General features: G+C 35.2%; 1 protein-coding gene across 2 annotated transcripts in view; it reads right to left on the reverse strand.

Moving 5' to 3' along the window:
• SEMA3A (semaphorin 3A) overlaps positions 1-22,420 on the reverse strand; it is a 215,872-nt gene that overhangs the window by 62,049 nt on the left and 131,403 nt on the right. The window contains exons 5-6 of one of the 2 annotated variants that reach the window (XM_063448192.1): positions 15,074-15,167; positions 4,245-4,364 (exon numbers count right to left, since the gene is read on the reverse strand). In XM_063448192.1, coding sequence (XP_063304262.1) covers positions 4,245-4,364; positions 15,074-15,167 — 214 coding nt within the window. Of the gene's footprint in view, positions 1-4,244; positions 4,365-15,073; positions 15,171-22,420 lie in introns of both variants that reach the window. The other variant, XM_063448191.1, reaches the window with a different exon arrangement.

The raw sequence follows: 22,420 nt of genomic DNA on the forward strand, positions 1-22,420 counted from the left end.
TGCAATAATTACCCTGCAGGGTTAACTCCACCTCTAGTGGCTGTCTACTAGACAACCACTAGAGGGAACTTCCTGACTCATAGCACAGATTATCTGTGCTAGAGCGTCAATGGACGTCCTCATGCTGTGTGATCACCTCCAGCGTCGCTCAATTCCCTATAGGAAAGCATTGAAATTATTTTTTAATGCTTTCCTATGGGGAGACCTAATGCGCATGCGTGGCATTGCCGCACATGTGCATTAGGTCTCCTCGGCTGGTGGGTGGGATCAGTCTCGCCCACCGGCCGACGGAGTCAGTAGGAGGAGCGGCGTGGAGGACGAGGCAGCGACGAGGGACATCGTTGCTGCCTCAGGTAAGTGACTGAAGGGGTTTTCACCCCTTCAGCAACTGGGGATTGGGGGGTGGGAGGGAGAGGGTACCTCCAGTGCCAGGAAAACGGATTGTTTTCCTGGCACTGGAGTTTTCCTTTAAAATATTTTAAATACTTGTATTTTGCAAAGGCCATAGTGCAATAAGCATGTCCTCTGCACCACTAAAAGTGAATAACCAAATAATCTGGGCCTGATGCAGCTAAATTAAAAAGCATATAGATCATGCTAAACATTGGTGGATTTTGCTTATGCTAAATCTGCTAAATACAGAGCTAATTCTGTCCAACTATGGACAGAATTTGCTCTGTCCCTCACTCACAATTCTTAGAAATTGAATTCCAGCGAAATTCAACAGTAATTAGACATTGCAAATAAATGTAAGCAAGTTCAGAGATGCTTAATAAACATTAACTGTTTTACTATTTATGCAATTATTGCAGGAAACACGAGGCTCAGAATTTCTGAAAAGGATAAGTTCAAATATTTGAGAATAGATCAAACACATTTTTGCAATATACTTACACCAGATTCAAAGGTACCAGATACAAAATGACAGGGCTATTCACAAAACTCCAAATTCTCCTGAATAAAGTCTGAATAGCAAAACTGTAGCAAAAAGAGTGCGTCTGGAAAAGGTTGTTTTTTATGTTGTTTTTTTGTTTGTTTGTTTTTTAAACTCAGCCATAATCGCAACATGACAATATTTTTGCCATTTGAATTTCATTCTAGACAATATGCGGTTTAGCAAATAACCATGCAAATATGATTGAGCTATGTTATATTTTAACCCCTTAAGGACCAAACTTCTGGAATAAAAGGGAATCATGACGTGTCACACACGTCATGTGTCTTTAAGGGGTTAAATATAACAGCTCTTCCCTACCAGTGTCCACTTAGTTGTGAATTAATTGATTGGTGTTTGAGTGGATGTCTTACCTATTCCGTACAACAGTGTTTCCAAAGACACCAAAGACACTACAGGTTTTTAGAACATTCTCAAAGCACAGAAGGTTTAATCAATCACTCAATCACTCAATCTTTCTAGCAGATCGGCATGTGCTAATTAAAGAGCATCCCTGGTATTTGTGACGATGTGGTGAAACCCTGAACTATCATGTTGGGTGGTCTTAAGGATCAGAGTATGATAATGCAGTAGTTCACAGGATTAACATTTGTTTTTGGAAAATAAACCTATTTTTAAAGAGTACTTCCGGCTTGGATTATAAGTAGAAACTATTTTCTTAGAGATATATTGTTTTACAATATATTATACAATATTTTTGTACAGTGTAAAAAAAAACACTTTAAGAAGATAGTACATTTGTATATTGATACTGATACAGGCATCTTAAAACAAATCTGTGTGTGCTCTGTATAGACAAGCTGTTGACAATATGACATGCCACCATGTTTTAATGGTTGTAAATTTAAAAAAAAAAACTAAATTATAAATGGCAGGGGTGAAATAGGAACAAAGAAAGAATGACATACAATTTAAGTAAAACAGGCCTAAAGTCGGTGTGCTTTACCTGCATAGAGTGTCATTGCTGGGGGTGTCGTCTGCCAGTGTACAAGAGGCAGAGTATCCACCTGCCACCTGCAGAGGCAGAGTATCCACCTGCCTACCTAGATACTCTGCCCATATATATATATATATATATAAATATAGGCAGCTATGCACTTACTGCGCTCTCCCTGCACAGCTCCCTTTGACATCATCCTACCATCTACGTCACTACAGGGTGCAGTGTACATGGAACCTGTGCAGAGAGAGCTCAGAGATGCTGGTGGCAACCACTGGTCATCAGGTAGAAGAACTAATCCAGCCTTCCCAGAGAAAGGTAGGAAGGTTTTAAAAACTTCGTAGTAAATAAAAATTGGTGTGTGTATGAATGTGTTTATAAGTATCCGTGTGTGTGTTTATGTCTATGATTATGTTTGTGTGTCTGTGATTTTGTGTATGTCTGACTCTGTGCATGCATGAAAAGGGCTTTTCTTATTTTTCACCTTTCAGCTGTTTCCATATTTATGGATACCAAATTAGGGCATTGTTTAGCAGATAGCTCCCTTATTTGGTGTGCTTGAATTTGGCAATCCCATATAAAGATAGCAAATTAGGGAGCAAACTACTAAATACTTTCACACTTTGCATGAGGACATCCAGCATTTTAAAAACGCCATAGAAAAGCATTGATTCAATACTTTCACATGAGCATTAGTTTCCCAGATCGCAGTGACATTGTGGGAGAAGTTTGATCCTGCCCAAGGTCCCATGTTGCTGGACTTAGGCAAGTTAAAAAAGGATTTTTAACCCTTTAACTCCTGGGAGGGGATGTTGGGGTGCAAAGGCAGAGAAACAATATAATGTTAGTAATACAATTTCATATTCCTAATAGTAAAATGACCCTTTAACATCGATATTCTTCTTCAGTCCATATAATTCAAAATGTACAGTAATTTAAAACAATCATAGAAAAAAAATAAATGAAAGGAGAGACCATAAGGTACACCCATCAGCAGAAATAGCTCATGTGATGCTTCACTAGCCTAAGAAATGTTCATTCAACAACTGGTGGTCTCTTCTTTTGCCAGCCAGTTTGTAAATAATACATAGCTTATTAGATGTCGAGGAAATAAACTGTCTGTATTGCTGTACGTGACATTAAATGTGCTATCAAACATGTGTGGTCAACAGAGTTATTCATCTTTGTCTTTCAAGATTTAATACATAACCTTTTCATTCCAGGCTGATTAGCAATATGTTTCACTGATCATCTCTTACACCCACAGAGTTGACAGTGCTAAAGAGAATTAGTAGATCAATCTTAAAGCTATTAGTTAATTTAAAATATTTAAATTGAGAATATCTTTTGTCCTATTTCAGATCTTCACACACGAAAAAAGCACTAAAGCGATTTCTGATTACTCTGACTTCCTTTAATGTGCTGGGGAAATAATTTTAATTAACACTCCTAGCTTCCTACTGTGACTTCAATCAGCCTTCTTTTATTAAAAAAAAAAAAAAAAAAAAAGGGAGGTGCAAATGATTAACATCAATTTAAAATTTACTTTTACCAAAGTCTTTTACCAGTGTAAGTTTAGAAATATAAACACACAGACAAAACCAGATTTTAGTTACACTTTTTATAAAATTTACATAAAAGTAAAATAATAATAATAATAATCTCACTTGGAGAGAAACAGAAACTAGGCTATCTTGCAAACATTGTGTTAATAGCTTGATTACAGTATTATGATGGGTTATACATTGATAAAGATGTCTCAATCTAACAACTCTTTATAATCGAGAAAAATAATAATATGCTGGTTTTTATTTTGGCTTTAAATGACTATTTTCTTTGAAGAGCTGGAGATACAAGATGATAGCAGCAAAGAAAAGCATAAAATAAACATTCCACAAAATGTTTTAAGATAATTAAATATATATAAATAAGAGAGAGAGAGCGAGAGAGCAAGAGTAGAAAAAAGAAAAGAAAGAAAACTTAATAAAATGGAACAAGTAACTACAATATGGCAATATACAACACATTCTACGGAAACCTACATAGCTACCTAATTATATCCCAAGTGGCCAGTTATTTTAATTCTGCAACTTTGTTTAAGATTAATTTACAATAATTTTCTGTTTTAGATAGACCAATTAGTTGATAGATCCATAGACATGTTTAGATTGAAGCATGCGTGTATCTGTCTAACATCACCTTAATACAGAATAACATAAATAGGATTAGCTGCATGAGTAGCACAACATTCTTATGATTTCAATTTTACTATTCTCCATAGTTTACTTTAGAACCAAAAATCGAAGTGTTTCCACATCTACATAATTTTATAGTAGGTGCTCGTCTTACCATTTAACCATCTGGAGTCATGCTGTTCTGTCCTAATTGGATGATGATTTCCAAGCGTGCGGAAAATGGCAAAATCTCTTCCCATAAAATCTGCTGCAGTTCCAGAATACAGCTCCCCATCTGTGAAATGGAAAAAAAAGTATATGCCAATGTTTTTAACCAGCTCTGTTACATATACAACCATACTTTGCTAGATTGCATAATTACTTAGCTATGTCGTCTTATAAAACTGGCTTACTACGCTTTTGAATTCAATTTAAGTGTTTTGTATAATATTTTCCACACTATGGTTTGTTTGTTCCAAGAGATCTGTAACAAATGATCTATGACATACTGAGCTGTAGGACCACCCTACTGAGACCGCATGACTGACCAGCTTAGAACAACCTTTCAGAATCCAATTTAAATCCTCAAACACTTGCCGATTTGTTTAACTGTTTTTTTTTTATATTCCATTTAGCATAAGCCCTATCTCATGATTAACGGTACAGCCAAAAATATATCATTACTGTAAGATAACCTGTGCAATTACAGCATTATTTTATCTATTTTTTTTTTGTGTATAAAAATGCACGTATTCATTGTGGTATATCTACTAAACAGTGATATATATTTTTGACAATTTGGGCAGTGGAGCTTCCCTTTACCTGGTTGATGATAGATTTAAAAAAATATATATATTCCTGTATTATTCCCAAAGCAGTGTTTAAAAACAGAAAATATTATAAAAGGGGTTTCTATTTTAAGATGCAGAACAGGTAGCCATCAGGAATGTACCAAACAACTATTAAAGTACTAAACCTTTAAAATATATACAAACAACATTGCTGTGAAACCAAACATAAAACAATATTTACCTTTAAATTTCCTATAATTACAGGACTGGCATAATCGTGTATTGCAGACCAATCTCTCAAAACTCAGGAAGAGATCCCAGTAATCGGGTGCCCCTTATTCTGGTTGCTGTTTTTACCCTTTTTGCCATAAACCCCTTTCCAGCACAGGTATACAAAGAAACTGCCATTCTCATCACAATAAGTCATACCAGTTTATACATAGCCTGGTTCACAGTTTTGTGATTGTGAGCAGTGTGCAACACTTTCCAAGCCACAACAGGCTGTCGCCAGAGCGAGAAAGAAGAGGAGAAAGAGGTCTGTCAATTTTGTGCTTGCTATGTGCTCACACCTCATGCACAAGTTGGATGAATGTCGAACTGCAAATAAGGAAGTAAAATTTATCTTTTGGCATCACTGATGCAGGGGGCTTTCCTTTAGTTGCATGTAGTTATTACAAACCATTGGGCAGAGAAAATAAAAGCTGGTACTTTATACATCATAACTTTTACTATGATGCTCAAATTAACCCTTTAAAGGAGTTTTATTTTTTCTTACTCCTATGTAATGGCACAATAAAGCTTGCCCTAAGCAACTGAGGCTAATGTAGTAGTATCGATCTAGTGAAAAGCCTATATGTTTGAATTAAGATTACAAAACGTTTTATAGACATTAGGTTGTATTTTGTTATTATAAATAGAGTGGGTTAAATGACTTTATTCATTATATTCTACAAGTCGGCCGAATTTAAAGGATATTATTTCTTCAGGACAAAGAGTTTATAAATTATCACATTTGACCTTTTTATATTTAACAAAGCACCATTTAGTCTGATCTATTTCTGTTATGAACAATTAGTATGTATCAATTTGCAAGAGACAATTGAGATAAAAAGGATCTACAGTTTAATATTGCAACAAGCAGTCAGAAAATGTCTTAACTCTTAATTTTTCTTCAATGGTTAACAAGTTGGTTGTGAACGCATTACAATTCTGTATTTAGTGTTTTAAAAAGTCACGATTATCTTAATATAAATCATTTTCACTTGTAAAAGGGATGCACATGTGTAAGTGTAATTAAAAGGAATTTGAAAATCTATTTAGAATATTTTTTTTAAAAATAGCACCCAAAAGATCAAAGTTTGTTAGAACTACTTCTGTAATAAACCATTGATAATGAATACAAATGAAAAAGAAAAAAAAAAGAGAAAATTATAGGGAAGTCATTAAACTCAGGAAGGATATGTACGTAACAGCAAGGAGAGACCTGAAATTAAATAGAATCACTTCAAAGATTGAAATGACTATAAATGATCCAGCTTGCTCAGCATGAGGTGCATGATCAAAAATGTAGCAGAACTACAGAGTCTTATTAACAATTTGTGTGTGGGTTTTAAACTTAATGTATAAAAATACCATTAATTACTGCCTCTCGTGTCATTTCCATAAGAAAACTTAAGAGAAAAAATAAGGTATTAAAAGTCACTTTGAGGCTTTGCTCAACCTCTACACAACCTTATTCATGTTTTGTTATCACTAACTCAACAGATGTCTGAAAAATCGATAGTACTTAATAAAAAAGGAGCAACGTACCTTTCCATTCTTCTACTTAGCAGTGGAGGTCAGTCAGGAATGTTTACCAACAGAACCTGTGTTTAATCTTTGCACTTTATGTACTACAACTACATTTTAAGTGCAACATACGTATTACTTTGTGATTAGATTTCTTCCTTAGTCGGAAAATGTCATCATGAATTCAACAACAAATATCACAACCTTTTAAAATGATCATGTCCTGTCCATCTATAATTTAATCCAGAGCAAAGCAAAGCAAATTGAGTATTTGGCTCAGATCCTGAATAATATTGCGGAATAGTGTGGAATAAAAAAAATAGATATATAATTGATATCTTGGATCCATACCCTTGATCCACATGGCCTAGCTAGGTTATTCTGAAATAGAAGTTGAGTGACTTTTGAAGCATATTGAACTCTGCTGTAATGTTGGGTGTTTTGTGATCTTATTTTTGCTTTTTGACCAGAGAAAACGCCTTTTCAGAGGGTAATTTTATCGTTAGAATTTGTGTATATGTTATGTCCTTTTTCTTAATTAATAAAAAGATAAGTGATTTAAAAAAAAAAAAGGGAATTGGAATATAAGATTTTCTTCCCCCTTAAACACTTCCGATCTATAAGATCTGATTATAGCACAAAAAGGACACCCAAGAATCAGGAATAAATAAATAATGCTTCAGTGACCAGTTCATTGGATTCGGAAATCAAGGTGTTAAAATTGATCTGTGGTTTGAGAAATACCTCTAGACATCAAACATTTAGAACTTTAAGGGTCAGCACAGCTGTTTCTGCAATAAAGCATTTGCCCTCTAACACCTAAAACAGCTAACAGATCAATCAGTCCATTGGCATATTGCAATTCAGGTTGTTCTTTTGAAGATATGATTTACAGGAATTTTAACTTTTTAGTTATCATTAACTGTATATCCTGTACCTCCAGGATGACTCATGAATAGGAAAGAGGACAAAATAATGCAGCAGTGATTTAAAAAGATAACATAATTACTTATATATTAAATGCAATCAATAAACAATACTTTACTCATTATGACTTTTATTTAACTAAACCACATTCTAATAAAATTCTAATGTGGCCAAGACTGAAAGGATGCCCAGCGGCTAGGTTAATCTTTTTGCAACCAACATTTTGAAAATGTCTGGATAAGTAAGGGGCAAACAGATTCAGCAAATTATATGAATCCAGAATTTATAGATGTATATGTGGTAAAGTCAAAATACCCATGTTTCTTACATCAAAGAGAAAATGGATTCCAAGTGGTCTTTGCCAGGATTAACACCCTATTATTTTCTTTGCAGAGACCAAATGCAGTTTTTTTTCACTTTGTAAGAAATCCTTTGAATGTTCAGTTTTCCTTTTTGCTGGCATCCTCAGTTTTTAACCAGATATTTATCTATTTTTGCTGAATTGGATAATTACCTTGCTTTTTTTTATACATGGTCATTTTAAAATAACATTTGTAGATGAGACAAAGAAAAACACAACAGCAAAAAAAACCTCTTACGGGACTCTTAAATATATTACTTGAACTATATAATAGGTGGCTATTAGTCAATTAAACCTATTTAAAAAAAAAAAAAAAACACCAACAATCACACTGTTCTTTAGGAAGAGTTATGAATTTGAGTAAGACCATAATGTGATTGTATGTTGTCAAAAATAGTTAATTCTCCCTTCTTTCCATTATGCATTGTGGGCTTTAAACTTAGTCACTGAAGATACCCCTTGTCAAACCATAGTACATAACTCATCATTTCTTGACATCTGCAGTAGAAATCAATGGGAAGACCATAAAAGCAACACAGATCCTTGGGATAGTTGATAAATGTAATGGTTGTATTATTTAGAGTAATGTGTTTTTTCTTTTGTACGGGAGTAAGTAGCTACACAAGAACATTTTCAAGTATGCAAGAAAATGCTTGTGTATGCATTCCACCAAACTGTCCATATTTAGGATGGACAGTACCTATTTTTGTCTCACATCAATCTGTCCCTTTTTAATATCCTAATGTACCGCTTTTCTAGGATCTCTGTATTGTTGGCATGTTAGAGCTCATATCAGATTTCCATAAGCAATAGTATTTATGGCAAAGTGTCTTTAAACTACGACAAATGTGGTTAGAAATCAGTCTGTGTAATTAATATGCATTGTTCTTGTTCTAAATTACATTTTACTTGCATACATGGTTATTACTAAGTTAACAAAAGTTGTACCCCCATATCCCCTGGTCACAACCACAGTGACACTCCTAAAATGAAAGTGTTCATCTTTGTCCATTTCAATTGTTGGGACGTTTGGTGAATGGTTGTTGTAGTTCTACAGATGCATAAAGGGATTTTGTACAAAGAGAAAAAACACAGAATCAACATCTCAACCAGAAAATTACAATTTACTTTTGGCAAAATCCCAGCATTCCAGGAAAATAAGATTCTACACCAGGTTCTAGACTCTTAAAATCATGGCTTGTTTGTATTCACAATTAAATCAGAAGCGTAATAACTTATTATATTTCATTATTTTAGTTTTAAAAAATATGTAAGCTTGTATTGTGCTCTTCAGAACATACTTCAGTTAAGATAAGTCTCAAAATATTTTTCCAGGCAAAACTGGTTCTAAAAAATACATCTCAGGTAGAGATTATAGGTGTGTAGAGTAGTTTGAGTGAAAGAGAAGCTATCACATCAGAAAACCCAGTGGAGCGCTATTATAAATGAACTTACCCTTAAAATAAGGGATACGGAATATATAGTATGACAAATGTCTAGAAAAAGAGATAAATGAGGAGATAATGGTGCAGTTTATCTATAACTTGCAAATGGTAAAATAGAAAGCCAATTCTAGCAAACTCACATGGCTTAGAGCCTGGGAGGATATGCTCAAGTCACACACGCAGGGGTATTTAAAGACAATACCAGGCTTCTTCTATAGTAGTGTCCAGGTATTCTATGGTAGTGCCCAGAGATTATAGGTGCCTACTTACATTAGTACAGCTTAGATCTTTATGTCAAACTCTCACCTGCAATATCAGGTCAGTGCTTCATGATTGACATTTGCAGTTTAATAATCTTTTGTGAAGAGTCATTATTTAAATTACTTGATGTGATTTTGTTTTTGACTGATCATATAAAAGATTGTAACCGAGTAGCTGCTTAGTTATTTTGGCTTGTCCTTCTTGGCAGTTGTGTTTTCTCTTTGATATCCTGATACTATCCTTGGCTTGACTAGGTTTATTTCACAACTTTGGTTGCAACTCTCCCTTCGACCTTATGATAAGAACTCTGCTTTCACATACCTGGACTGTCTCACTAAGCCTTTCTGTCTGTGTACTTTCTGCACTTTTTATTGCTTTGATTTAGACTTTAATGGTATTGCGGTCACTGAAAGCTGAGATCTTGTATACCACTTAAAGTAAACCTATACTGCCAGCTTCATCTTTAACTAGAGCCGCTCCTTAGGCAGTGAACACATCATGTAGAAGAAAGATAAAGCATATATTTCGTTTTTTGGAAACTTCTATATTTCTGCTTACCTTCCCCCTACTCAAGGGACGTCATTCACAAAGGTCCATGGATGTTACACAATTGTAACATCCACCAGACCTAGCTTGCTGTCACCCCATTTCAGATTAAATCCAGTTGTGCTAGAGATTCTTACATGAGCAGGATAATCCTCCCTAATGACACCAACATACTGGCTTCATTGCTAGCACATCAATGTCAGAATGTCCTTTACCCTCCAGCCAACACGTGAACTACTTGCTGGGGGAGTATCACAGTTACAGAGATTATACGAACCACCTGTAAGGTTCTCTTGCTCTCTCCTGTCACTCAATCATAGCTTAGGCTTCTTTGCCTTGAGGACTAATTTAGTGAGATAGGGGACAAGATTTAAAGCTTGTTAAATTGAAATCTACACATTTCCTAGCAATTCTACTAGCATTAGTTTATTTTATAGATTAAATCTGTGTGTTTCATGTCAGGTACACTGTCAAATTTAAACTAAAACAAAAATTTTTAGTTTCCAAATATTAAAAACAGACCTTTCTCCCACGTTAAATGAACAGGGCATAAACACTGCATATCAGTTACATTGTGAGTAAATGTGTCAATAAGCACTGTGGCATCCATAGTTCTTAAATGGAATATGTTTTGAACAACCAGGACCCATCCTAGAGATGGGTGTGTGGACAAACTAAGCAACCAGGGTAAAAGGGCCTTGGTAAGAGAGGTGAACAAGAACCCAGTGTTTACTCTGGGTGAGTTCCAGAGATCATGAGTGGAGATAGGAAAAACTTGGGGAAGGACAATCATCACTGCAATCCACCAACCAACCCACCCATATAGCAGACTGGTCATATCGAAGCCTCTTTTCATTTCACGACACATGAAAGCCTAATTGAGAATTCTTTTGCTTTTTTGTAAATTCCAGTCTGTGAGGAACAAGATTGTATGGTCTGATGAAAAGGAGATTGTCCTCAATTCATACATGTCTTGGGGAAACCAGGCACCTCATCACCTTCACAGTACCAACAGGGAAGCATGGTGGTGGTAGCATCATGCTTTGGGGGTATTTTTCAGTGGCAGGGACTGGAAGACTGATCAGGGTTGAAGGAAAGTTAAAAGTAGCAAAATACAGATTTATCTTTAATGAAAACTTGGCACAGAGTGCTCACGATCTCAGACATGGCCAAAGATCCACCTACTAACAGGACTTTGACCCTAAACACACAGCTAAGATAACAGAATAGTGGCTTTGGGATAATGCTGTAAATATCTTTGAGTGGCCATGCCAGAGACTGGACTTGAACTTAAAGCATTATTCCAACCACCATGACCACTTCAGTGACTTGAAGTGGTCATGGTGGTAGGAGTCAGTATCTGCAGGCGGAGCACTTGCAAGGGGAAGAGTGCAATGCCTTCCCGCCTACCCACACACATTGCATTCCCTCCTGCCTCCCTCTATTGCCCTCGGTGGCACAGAACATGCACAGGTGCTCTGAACCAGTCCCGGTGACATTTGAGGGGACATGGAAGTCACAGAGAGGCACAGAAGTCAGCTCCGGGAGCTTTGTCCAGTGTTGGATTCCAAGTAAGTAAAACTCCTGATAGGGGTTGGAGTAATCCTTTCATTGAATATCTCTGGAGAAACCTAAAAACAGCTGTCCATCAACGGTCCCAATTCAGCCTGACGGAGCTTGAGAGAATCTGCAGAGATGAATAGCAAAACCTACCCAAGCATAGGTGTGCAAGGCTTGTTGTATCAAAAAGGACTAGAGGCTGTAATCTCTGCCAAACATGCTTCAATTAAGTAGCGAGTTAAGGATCTGAATACTTATGTTTAATATATTTGCAAACTGTCAGAAATCAGTTTTTTGCTTTGTCATGATGCGATATTGAGTGTAGATTGATATTTTATTTAATTTTTTTCCACATTTTTTATGTTGCAGCCTGATACTACAATTGTGTAAGTGTTTGAATACTGTCTAATTGCACTATACAAATACAAACGTTGATACAAGAAATATTTGTAGATGACATCTCCCTCAATACTCATACAACTTATCAACAGGTTAAGTGTCATGGGAATGCAGTCAAATATCTTGAAAATGTAGCCCATGGATCAGCACAGCTAGGGAAGTGGGCCTTGACAGAGCCAGGAGGTAGGCATAGCAGCCACAGAAAGCCACAGGATGTCTTAGTGACAGCTAGCATGCTGGGTGGGGCGGAGCCACAATGGGAGTATTTATATCAGCCACCTTATGAAGTGGCCATTTTAACTGAACCTAAACTTACCTGTCAGTTGTCCCTCCCACCCTCCCTGAAATTGGTTAGGTTAGATAATTTTCCCATTTTTTCACAGCGGCGGGGAATGGCCAGGTTAAATCGGGGGGTAGATGAAGGAGAAAGTGGGCATCCTGAGGTTTAGTGTGGATTAGGCAGTGTTACACGTGGTTGGTAGCTTCGAGCCCATCGGTGGCTCCGAACCTGGGGGTGTGCGGTGTCTTGGTACACCCTACACTGTAACTTGTGGGTAGCGGTGTCTTGGTACACCCCTACAATTGATCTGGTGGGTAGTGGTGTCTCGGTAAACCCCTACAATTTAATCTGGTGGAAATGTGGTCATATTGGACGGCCAGTTTCTGTGTTAATATGTTATTTAGATTGTTATGTATTATTATTGTGCCAGGGGTATGTTATGTATATGAGGGGATGTTGACTTTAATAAGATTTGTTGGCAATGACCCCATTTGTTATTCCTTAATTATTTAATTCATAATTAATAAAGCTGTGGACTAATATTTTCAACAGTATAACCTGTGTCCGTGTTTTAATGGTGGTTTGGGTAAGGTTAGCACATATGCCGGCAAATCCGACTGTGCGCCTGTCATGTAGATGATAAATAATGGCTAAATTTGGCACTGCAGATATTTGTTGGCATAATTTACTATAAAGCTCAGTTTCAAATATATTGTGATTTGTCTAAATTTTGCGATGTCAGTGATTCGTCTGAAACGACAAACTCTGAAACACTATATAAATGAATCATAAAATAAACTAAATCGGCAATATACAAGCTGTTTTGTTTGTTTCATAATTTGGATTTGAATCTGTTCAACATAAAAAAAAAAAAAGATTGATAGTTAGGGGACAGCCACTAAATGTTGATTTTTATTTTTTTAATTCACTTTTCAAGTGAGAAGTGACTAACAGAGGAAAATAGGAGGAGCAGTAAAAAAAAAATACAGATATTTAATAAATATATAAAATAGAAATAAAATTAGTTTTTACTCTTTTAGGGGTCTGTTTTATTTGCAATATAAATTACTTTTTTTCTTATAATAGGTTGTTTATAGACAAGCAACAGATCAATCAACCCCTATTAGAAATTAGAAAACTATATGCATGTGTGAAAATAGTGTTCCATTTTCTTTCAATGTATTTGTATTTATTCATATAGGTTTTTTACTGCACCTCCTTTTATCTCTGTTGGTCTTCTCACTTTCTCTGTGAAACAAATGACATGAAAATGGTCCTATTTTGCAGTAACCAGACTGACCAATCGCCATGTTATTTTGATTTGTCTGAATTGTTTTCCTAAAATGATCACATGACAATTTTTTTTTTCATTTTTTTTTTGCTGTTCACAAGTATAGTAAATATGATCCTCAAAACAGTGGCTAGCCATCTGTTCCTAGTAGACTTGTGCATTTGACTTCAAACAAATTGTTTTTCAATCAAATTTTGGGCGATCAATGGTTTTTCAGAATTCTTCTACTCCAAAACGCTATATGGATGAATCACAAAACAAACAAAATGGGCAACGAACAACCATTTTAGTTAGTAAAGTGATCAGAATACCATTTGCTGTGTCAAAAAAAAAAAGAGATTATTGATGAAAAAAAAAAAAAAAAAAAAGATAATGGATGGTTAGCAAAAGCCACTAAAAGTTGATTATATTCACAGATCAGCCAAGTGACAAGTGAGCAATAACGGTGGGAAAAAAGAGGAGCAGTAACACCATACAAAGCCACTTATTACATGGTCTGTGAGAAATACTGCTATAATCTCAGAAAGTATAGCCAGCAAATGAATTCATGATTTGCCTCACAGTCACAAAGGTGGAAAATGGCCTTCCATACTCCATTAATTTCAGAACACATGATGTTACAACAGTTTGCATGTTCTAGATTCTGCCCTATACAACGATTTAACATTAGCTATTGCAAATCAGTGATATAATGTACAATGGTAACAAAATACAGTTGCTCTATGCACTTAACCATTTGAAGGCCAAATGAGAATGTCCAGCTTCGAAGTGATACCAAATGTAAAGCACAGCTGTTTTCCACTGAAGCCTGTGTGACAGATTTTACTTGGGTGTGAAGTGAACACATTTCACAGAATAGCAGTATTCAACAAGTTGTCGATTAAGTAACTCACTAAGACAGACAAAATGCAGACTGCATAGTCTTAAATGACAGTGCAAGCTTTCATAATAGGAAGCATTGTGTGCAACTAATACAATTCCCCAACCATAGCACTAATTCACTTGAGTTTTGTAGCAGTTATGTTCATTGCTGCATATGGTTTAAATGAATGTTTATTTTTAAATGTCAACTATACTGACTGGTTAAAGGTACACTCCAAGCACCCAGAGGCATACTACAAGGTGGTGAGTTGCAGGGTGGCGTTGCCCCTGAATGACATGCAGCAGAGGAGTGCACAGCGCATCCCCTAACCCTAGAGTTGCAACCAGGTTAAGGCAAGAATAGAACTAGAAAGAATCGATCTATTCTCTGACATTACACATAGTCTCAAAGTCAGTAATGTCCTAAAATCTGAGGACAAATGTATTCAACAACACACATCACACAAAAATATGTTGCTCAAACATTGACTTACCTATAAGGATGGAGGCAGTTAACAGCTTGGGATCGTATGGACTCTTCCCTCTGCCATTCTCAAAATGGTTGTCCTCAAGTTTAAATATGTTATCCTGCTGGTAACAAAAAATAAAGAGGAAAATGTTACATTTTACTATCATTCAATTAAAATACATTTGTTCAAAAGTAAAATGTTATTACATATTGCCATTTTTTTTAAAAATGTTACTCCAACCACCATGACCACTTCTGCTTTTAGAAGTGGTCATGGTGCAAGCAATCTGAATGTATAGTGTTTAAGTTTGAAATGCAGCCTATACAGTGAAATCAGTGTATTTATACTGGAGTGCAGTTACACCTACGGCACACATCGTCATCCTGGAACTCTCTTCCTGACTGTCTAATGTGAGTTTTGTGCATAAAAACTTAGTTGTTAGTACACACAGTGCATTGGAAGTTTTTTACATGAATCCTCATAAGTTTAATTTGTTGATCCTCGAACGGAGTAGGTTTGCCCGCAAAAACACGATATAACATTCAGATGATAGGGCACTGCCCAAACACTATTACAACCGACACTCCCCCTCTCCCCCCCCCCCCCCCCGTGGTTAGGCGTACATTTAGAAGACGGCCTGACAATATCACCCTGAACAGGATACACTGTCCATAGGCACTATATGGCTGAGCTCCTTACGCATTACATATCCTCTTGAATGAATATCAATGTTGGATTATACATACCAATATTCTAAATGAGAATGCATGTATATAATCTTATGTGCAAAGCCACCTCTTTATTTCTGTACCCAACCATGCATTGATATGAGAACAAAAAAAATTAAATAAAAAGAGATTGACAAAAAAAATTACAATGATAAAAAAGTAAGTCGGTTTAATAAAACAAGACAAAAAAACAACCTTATATTGGTAATCTAACATATCTAGCTAACTCACTGATCACTTACTAATATGGGAATAATTGCAGGATGCCTATGATGTGCACGTCTTGTAAAGAGTATGAAAACTTTCACATTTAAAATAAAATGTCTGATTTACAATAATGACAACTTCAAAATGAGGCTCAATACATTTGCTTATTGATTTCCAAGGTGGGTGATGAAGATAAATAAAGACCTGTTATATAAAATTCTACATTGAGCTACAATTGAGGTCAATAACTTGGCCCCTCAGTACTTTCAGACAATTAGAAGAATAAAAGTAAATCAATTATAACAAAATGCACAGATCAAATTAAATTAATTGTAATCCTTCTGCTGTAAACTACAGGCTAAATAGAACAATAATAGTTGCAATATGTAGGCTTCATTCATTTTACCTACATGCACACATATACACATGCATATGAGTAATACACAATCTCATACGAGCAGATAAGTAGCTAGACTAGGACCTGCAAAATAGGGCACGTTAGCATTGTAGTAGGATTATGCAGTCTACAAACATATACTATAACTAAATGCCCAATATTGTTGCCTAAATCTGATGTTTTCTGTTTTGTTTTTTGTTTTTTTTATATTGAGAGCTTTGAAGCTGGTGTTTAGTGAGCGAATGATGCTCTGGATTCATATGTTTTATTAAGTAATCCAAACAAAATCCTTATAATGCATGATTAGGTAAGTGAGTATAGCTATATAGATGTATATACATATGCACACACATATAGATAGATAGATATATAGAGAGAGAACGCTCATTGAGCAGGGCCCTCTGGTTACAATTATGTGTCTGTTAGTCTACCCATTGTACAGCGCTACGGAATTTGCTGGCACTATATAAATAATAAAATAATATTAATAAATGTAAAAAAAAAATCATAAAAAGGAAGTTTTTTTATTGTTCTAAATGTCTAAAGATATTCGTTTGCGCGATATTTTATATACATCTTGTCCTTTCAATGTAGAAAATGCATGCTGTAATGGTATTATTATAATGATTTATGTCATAAAATAAAGCATAAAGTTAATGCTTTAGAGGTACCACTAGGGGCATTGTGTAGGAATCCTTAATGTACTCCTGGCAGTGACATCACAGGCCAGCCTACATAAACATAAAAACCAGATGTAGGAGGAATTCGCTCTTTGCCTTACCTGACTGAACCCAAGATGTAGTACCAGCTCTGACTTAACCTCAGCCAAAAGGGTTGGGGTCTTGTGAATAGTATGAATTCATTGTAACATTTAGCAACTGTCACAGCCTTTTGTAAGGAATATGTTGTAGATTTTATCTTGTATAATTATTATAGCAAATTTAGATTCTGCTAGCATGGTTTAGTTATTAGTTATTATAATTATAATATACATTTCATTACAACGTTTTGTGTATTTTCTATCCATATATTCGACCATAATACCACGAATTATAAAACATATTAATGTTGTTACTTATTGCTTAATTATTATATATTAATTAAAATATTAATATTCATATTTAATTCACGCCCACAACACATCCTTTACTATGTCCACATTTGGAAAATGAAAAAAAAATGCATTTCAGGACTCTAATACACAGACTAAAAAATAAAAAAAAATTTAAGCGCAAGATATTTATCTAACAATAAATAATGAAGGATCATTTATGAATGCACCACTGAATATTTTGTTTTACATTACCTACTGCATCCAACCTGAAGCAAAAATGACATTCTTTATAAGCAACCTACAATTTCAAACTTCAAAAAAAGAAATTGATTGATGCTTTACATCTAGTAATCTGTTGTCTTTTTTATTCTTTGCTAATAATTATTATAATTATTAGTAATCTTCCTAATGGCTATCAATTTACGTCAAAGAGAATGCTATTATTTTAAAATTACCATTTCTCCTAGATTAATGCAATCTAGTACATTAAACGAGGAAACCACTATTAGAGTGAAATGAGCGGAAAGAATATTGAGTGTTTATATGCTTCAGTTCAAATACAGCCCTGACATGTGAAATCTATTTCTGTATCATTTAACCACCATCATCATAACTGGATGCACACTCTGAAGTGATTCAGAAGTAGACCCACAGGACTTAGCAATAAAACCATTTGTCTCTTCTGCAACATTCCTTTCATTTCAGGCTGATTAGAAGAGACGTTTTTGAGTACATGTCAGAGAGCATGCAAAATATGTTGCTATACATTTCATCACATAATGAGATAAAGATTCATCACAAAAGTAAACTTAATACCGTGGGTCACTGGGATTACAAGGCACAAAAGATGTATGAATTATGGATGTCCAATATTCTATGACGTCCACATATGCAGATCAAATATTAAAGAATAAAATCCCTCTTAGCGTACTTTTGAAATGTTAAACTATATTTTGGAGCAGACAAATGTGCTGAAGTTATAAATGTTTTTTTTTTTTTCCTAGATGCATTTGAACGTTAAGCGCTGGTATCGGAAAAAAAAAGTTCAACGTCACTTTGCTCTTGGCATTTTTCTTTCCATCACGGACAGAGCACAAGACAGAGTATTTGTGCGTGTGTTTTCAATGAAGGTAACAGCATGTGAAAGAGTTTAATGCTGGAGGCATTATAAGGGACTTTTAGGAAAGTGTCCTCAACTGAACAGCTTACAAATCAGGTCACAGTGGGGACATTTTATTTACAGATACGCAAGAGAAAATTAAGCATTCTAGTTAGCACATTCTTAGATTTTTTTTAACCAGTGTTATTCTTTTGACTTATTTGAACTAGTATATACTAAAATTCATAATATGGAATTACAAAACTTTTAGAAAGATGAGCAACATACTCACAATGCATTGATCATTAAATATTGTTATTTTAATAAAACCATGGAGAATGATATATACTGAGATATATCCAAGGCATGTGAATGACATTACTCAAAGGAACACTCCAAACACCTAAAGCACCTTAGTTTAACATCCATCCCTGTTACTTCCTGGTTTGGTTAGCTGAGTGGAATTAAACACAAAGGGCAGCAATTGCCAAGAGCACCTGTCTTGCAAAAACTTCTCATTGAGCTGCATTAGGAAGACTAATTGGATAGCCACAGTCTAGGCTGAATAGACGGCTTGCTATGGCTTTGCATAGGAGATCTGATTTTTTTTCTTAAGCTAAATCAAAAACTACAATTAAATGCAAGCATACTTTCATTTCGAGATATATCTACTAAATAATGATTATGTTTTTCTTTTTCTTTCTTTTTTATTTGATCGGGGGAGTGTCCATCCCTTAGGTGAGAAAATGTAATTATGACCCTATTTATGGATGATACATTGGTGTAAGTAGTTGGGACATAAAATACAAAACATGATTAAAAACATACTGAATAGGGGTTTCCCAAAGTGAGTATCAGATAAGAAAAAAGTTACTTAAGAGTTACTCCTGAGATGCACCCCTGCGACTTATCTATCAAGTTGTGTATAAGAAAAGGCTCTAATTTGCCTTATAAGAAAACTATCCAGTATGAAGAGGATTTACATGAATATGGAAGTTAGAGACAGTGAAAGTCATGGGTGTGTAGTACTGGTGCTTTCAAGAACTATTAATCCAATGCCCTCAAAAGAGGTTCTTAACCTCAAGGACCATTAGCAGGCCACTATTTATAAACCTACAACTATTTAATCGCACAAAGTGCAATAGAAAAGATTGACCTTTATATTTCAAACATTTTACACAACCACATTTAAGTGAAAATATCCATGCATATTGTGGTGGTAACCACTGGTTTTTGCAAATGTTTACTACTTTATCAAATATAATGTGATTTTTAAACATTGAGCTGCTGTGATTTGCAGATGGTATATTTTGACACAAATTCCTCAATGCGTACAATTATGTGGAATGTGTTTCTAATGGGCTTATGATAAAGTGGTGCACCTGTTACAAAGTGCATGGCGTATTCATATGGCAGACAATAATCAGATAATTCATCAAAGTAACATTGGCAAGAAACTCATTATACGGTGATTGATTCATCTTTGGAGGTTATGTGTGGAACTATTACAACATCTGTCGGGGTTCTGGGATATTTGCCATTTGTCACTATTGTATGTTAAATGTGTGCAGTAAATAAAAAGTATGTGACGCAATGTTAAGCCACCTAATTATCTAATGTTAACATGTAATGAAATGCATTTACTAAAGTGCATAATGTAGTGAACTAAAAAGAAACTGCAAATTTTGGGCCAGCATAGCATTGTAGAAACACTTTCAAATTTGATTGTGTTTTAAATTATTCAGGTTCTCTTAAGCAGAATGTTGTTTAAAAATGTTTGATTGTGTGGAGTGTATAATTTATTGCTATTGAGATTTAAAGTATGCAGATACTATCAAGGGGGATATGGAAAAAAGCAATAAGTAAGATTTTTTTTTACATTTAAGAGGCATTAACATATTGCAAGCTGAATCAATAAAATAATGCTCTAAAATTACAGTTACATTGAATAATAAGTAGTTTCACTATAATTAGACTTAATTTCATCATCAAGCCGTTGAATAATTAAATCTTACATTTTCTCCTATTGTCCAAATCATGTTATACAATATCACCATTTAGAAATGAGGATATATTACTACAGTGTGTAAAAAGGTATTCAGTGTTTGCTTGAATTATGAATAATTTTATAGGTACAAGTGTATTACAAAAAAATAAATAAAATAAGACAGGTTTCAAATACTGGTTTTAAGCACATACAATTACCTACACTACGCCAATATTTACAACCAAAAAACATTTGCAGTTGAAGTGAACATGATGCGGTATATTCAGTGGAAGATTGTAACACTTTCCCCAAGGGAGGTAATCATGCTGCATTATAGGATTTCTGTAATTAGCCAATTAAATGTCACATAAAATTATGAACTATGTAAACGATCACTCTAAAATAGACAGGATGATCAAATATGGCAATTATGACACATTATGGATAATGAATGATGCCACAAGATAAGAGTGCTTGGTTTAGAAAGTTTATTTAATACAATTTTTAGTATACCTGATCATACACACTAAATACCTACATTACACACCAACTATCACACTTATTTGTATTGTGTTGATCTAAATACCTACTAACTACTAAAAGCAAAACATAGTTTTTTCATGTGTATAGGTTCCCTTCTATTGCCCCTCCCCATTGTCTCTCTAAGAGTACAGTTTTATAAAGATTACCAACCTAATTTACATCACAAGACTCCTCTTTTAGATTGTATTTATATTAATATATGTTTTATATGTAAATATGTAATGTAAAATTAAAGCTCTATTTCCAGAGGCATAACTAGAAACCACAGGGCCGCCGTGCAAAAATTGCCCTGGGCCCCCACCCCCATACGTCTACCTCCCCGCCACCCTCCCCCATACGTCTACTGTACTTTTCCAATATGTTCCCTCCTCCCCCCACACATGCAAGCAGACACAAACAAATACAGACACACACAAATACAGACACACACACCTTTCCCTGAGGTCCAGTGGGGGGTCAGCCTTATGAGAGTCAGAGTTTCCACTCCTTCCTTCCACAGAGTTTCCACTCTTTCCTCCCGCTCAGCTTCCAATGGTTGCCGGGAGGAGTCACTTCCTCCCAGCCTCTGACATCATCAGATGGGGCCAGGTCACGCTGTTAAAGCACTGACCGGGCCCCCTGGAATTACATAGCATTGGGTGGCCCTAACAGCATGGGCCACCTGATGGGCTGCAACAATGAGGCCCTGGTGGTTCTACCGCATGGGTCGGGGCCGCATTACTCAGCTGGTGGGACCCGCGATCGCAGGGGACTGCAGTAGTTCCGCCAGTGCCCATTTCTCTTGAACAAAATTATATATAATAAGTGTGGGTATACTTAACATGAAATAGGTAAATTATGGTTAAACAGACATATAGTTTAAAATCCAGGTTTGTTTTGGTTTGATCAGAACTTGTACAATTGCCTCCATCCTTAAGGGGTTAACTTTGAATGTGCAAAGTTTCAGACTGAAATGCTGAACATACAGACTCCAAGCAGCACTTCAAATAAATAAATTTCAAGTACTATTTTTTTTTTTCAAAATAGGAAATGAAAATAAAATAAAAAACAGGTTTTATGAAGGTAAATCATGAATAAATAATTGTGTAACAGGTCAAGGGCTGGATATATATCATAGGTGTGCACCAAAAGAAAATTACCATTAAAATTTACAAAAAAAAAAAGAAAAACATTTTAAAAACTTTGTTTACAGAAAAAGGTATACAGAAAGGTATACAGAAAAAGTTGTGACTTTTGTCCTCAAAAACAATCAATCCAGAAAGACCTCCATAGGAGACCGGGGGAATAATTTAGCTATACATTAGGCACACCAAGAACACTACTAATATATATGTTTAAGGGCAGAATTTCTTTATG

This window comes from Pelobates fuscus, chromosome 3 (assembly GCF_036172605.1).
Source record: "Pelobates fuscus isolate aPelFus1 chromosome 3, aPelFus1.pri, whole genome shotgun sequence".
In the NCBI taxonomy this organism is placed as follows: domain Eukaryota; kingdom Metazoa; phylum Chordata; class Amphibia; order Anura; family Pelobatidae; genus Pelobates; species Pelobates fuscus.